The following is a 3100-nucleotide window of genomic DNA, read 5'->3' as shown; positions in this document are numbered from 1 at the left end:
ATATATATACATATATAAAATATACACATATATAAATTGACAGAATGAGATAAAAAAAATCCAAGGCTGTAAATAGTTTTCAGAACATTTATAAAGAAAAGGTCTTACAGCTGTTTCTGAGATATTTTATATATCCCTTCATCAGAGATGGTGTGAGAAAATGTTTGAGTATCAATTATTGTAGAGAAGATATAAAATACAGAGGGAAGTATGAGAATGAAAATAGAAGTGAGATACATAAGGTTATTGTATTTAAGAAAGAGCCATTTGAGTAATAACTTCTCTTGATGATGTAAGTACAACACATGAAAAGAGACAGGTAGGAACATGGAGAATAATATAATTATTTCTTTTTCAGATGGAAAAACTAACCTAGAGTGGAAGAAAGATGAGAGTCAGGATGAAGGCAATATTAAACTGCTGAATGGAACTTACATTCTTATACCTCAAAGTGGGATGTATGAAATAAACTTTGTAGTACAATTGTACATTCCAAAAGGTACTTCTGAATCAATTGTAAGCTTGATGTTAAAGAGAAAGGATAACGGGAAAAGTTATGTGTTCATGAAGAAAAGTATAAGTTCCTTAGACATAAAACATGAAGTGATACAGTCATTATTTAAATACAAATTTAACACTAATGACACAATCTTTCTGCAGATGAACATGGTAAAACTCATCAGCCCCAATAAGCTTTCCAGCTACTTCATTATCAGCAACGTACACATATATAATCATTAATAAAATGTTAGAATTGTGCTTTTAGAAACAGATCAACCTCTTTTGAATTCTTCATTTCTGTCATCAATTTTAAGCATTGGTCTGTGGTTATTTCGAAGCACTTCTTTGTGGAGTTTCATTAACTAAATCAACTTCTTTATGCTTTGTCTGGTACTTATTTAGCTGTTTTCCTCTTTATATTTCTAAAAAGCAAACTTGTTTGTACATTTCCATATTCTGAACGCCTTACTTCCCAGGGTATGGATACATTGAAACTCCGACGTCTGGCGGCTGACTTGGCAAACGCCTATAAAATTATTAACCATTTTACTAACAATAACTCTGAGCACCTTTTCAAACTCCACCTGTCTAACACCTGTGGACATGTTTACAAAGTCAGAAAACTGCACAGCTCCCATGACTTTCGGAAACACTTTTTCACGCTAAGAGTTGCTGAAGTATGGAACAAACTGCCGGCATCAGTTGTCAGAGCACTGCATCCTTCAAAACTTCCATACTTCCTGAGATTCGCCAACACTACACTTGATTTTTCTCCCCTCCATACACACGCAAGCATACACTGTTCACTTTCCAGACATTTGTACATTACTGCATACGCTTTATATGCACTTTTGACAAGTTGTAATGCACCTGAGCACTGTATACAATAATTTCATTATTATATTTTGACCACTAATTTGACAAAATAAATTTGGTGATAAGTTAGTTTTCGCATGTGTTTTCAACAAATCTGACCTCCAGCATGCTTGCTATGGACTTTTTTTTCCAGATACAGGTTTGGGGTGGGGAATAAATAACCTTTACGGTTTGGAAGATAATTTATGGATACCCTTGCATCTCATCTGAGAAAAGGAAGCTAAAACAACAAATGAAGTGAGAGTGAGTGACAGTTAGAGACACTAAAAGCAGGCAGACTGTAGTAAAAGGTTTGCTCTAAAGTCATTGCTGTTTCAATAAAAGTAAAACTTCACATCTTTATCATCTGGTATGAAAGAAAGAAAATAGTAAATCTAGTTGAGTTAATGGTTCCTCATGAAGACAACATAGACACTGCTTGAACTCGAAAGATTGACCATTATAAAAAACTTCCTTGAGGAATGTGAGGATGCAGGCAGGAAAGCAGAGGATTTTCCAGTCAAAGTTGGATGTAGAGGATTCATTGGACACAGTGTGAGACAATTTTTGTTGTCGATAGGCCTAACTCATCATAAAGCGAATAAAATCATGAGTGATATTTAGACTATATATTTATATATAGGTGTGTATGTATGTGGTAAGTAGCTTGCTTACGAACCACATGGTTCCAGGTTCAGTCCCACTACGTGGCACCTTGGACAAGTGTCTTCTACTATAGCCTCGGGCCGACCAAAGCCTTGTGAGTGGATTGGATTTGGTAGACAGAAACTGAAAGAAGCCTGTCATATATATGTATATATATATATATATATGTGTGTGTGTGTGTGTGTGTGTGTGTGTGTGTGTGTGTGTTTGTGTGCCTGTGTGTCCCCTCAACATCGCTTGACAACCAATGCTGGTGTGTTTATGTCCCCATAACTTAGCGGTTCGGCAAAAAGGGACCGATAGAATAAGTACTAGGCTTACAAAGAATAAGTCCTGGAGTCGATTTTCTCGACTAAAGACGGTACTGCAGCATGGCCACAGTCAAATAACTGAAACAAGTTAAAAAAAAAAAAAAGAAGAGTATATAGTGCAGCTGAGATTTTCAACTATATTACAACCGTATTTGATTCAAGTGCTTCAATTCTGTGTACATACATATATTTACTCACTTGCTGGCATTTATCAACGATTTCTCTCACTGTTTTGATGTGTCATTTTCTATCCTTAATAAAACTTTTGGCATTTTTTGATGATATGGGTCTACTAATAATGATAATAATTCTTTCTACTGTAAGCACAAGGCCTGAGATTTTGGCAGGCGTCGGCTAATTGATTTCACTGATCCCAGTGCTGAAATGGTACTTATTTCATCAACCCCAAAATGATGAAAGGCAATGTCAACCTTGCTGGAATTTGAACTCAGAATGTAAAGTCAGATGAAATGCTGCTAAGCATTTCGTCCAGTATACAACTACTACTAATAATAATAATAAAATCAAATGTATCAAATTTATTGAAAACCTTGCATATTTTAGAGTAAATTAAAGTCCCAAATGACAATTTTCTCTTTAGGACTTGGCAGTATAGATAAATAATCTTTTTAAATAGACTACCTGAACTTCAATATTAGTTGGTCATCTTCACACTTGATCTCAATATTAGTCGGTCTGTAAGTGGGGAGTTTTTCCTCAATGTTTTTCTTTCATTCAGAAGATACCTGAAAAAGTGTCAATAACAC

General features: G+C 35.0%; 2 protein-coding genes across 5 annotated transcripts in view; one reads left to right on the top strand and one right to left on the bottom strand.

The window, feature by feature from the left end:
• LOC106876235 (uncharacterized) overlaps positions 1-1446 on the top strand; it is a 14170-nt gene extending 12724 nt beyond the window's left edge. Inside the window, exon 4 of the mRNA XM_014924717.2 lies at positions 359-1446. Within this exon, the coding sequence (XP_014780203.1) occupies positions 359-741 (383 nt within the window). The 3' untranslated portion in view covers positions 742-1446. The remainder of the gene's footprint in view (positions 1-358) is intronic.
• Positions 1-3100, bottom strand: part of LOC106876234 (tetratricopeptide repeat protein 38) — a 66700-nt gene that overhangs the window by 35225 nt on the left and 28375 nt on the right. For 3 of the 4 annotated variants that reach the window (XM_014924714.2, XM_014924713.2, XM_014924715.2), the window contains exon 15: positions 2847-3079. In XM_014924714.2, coding sequence (XP_014780200.1) covers positions 2989-3079 — 91 coding nt within the window. In that variant the 3' untranslated portion in view covers positions 2847-2988. Of the gene's footprint in view, positions 1-2846; positions 3080-3100 lie in introns of those variants that run through there. The other variant, XM_014924716.2, reaches the window with a different exon arrangement.

The sequence above is a fragment of the Octopus bimaculoides genome, chromosome 24 (genome assembly GCF_001194135.2).
Source record: "Octopus bimaculoides isolate UCB-OBI-ISO-001 chromosome 24, ASM119413v2, whole genome shotgun sequence".
NCBI lineage: Eukaryota > Metazoa > Mollusca > Cephalopoda > Octopoda > Octopodidae > Octopus > Octopus bimaculoides.
Note: the sequence above shows the minus strand (reverse complement) of the source record. Positions and strands in the feature narration are given on the sequence as shown.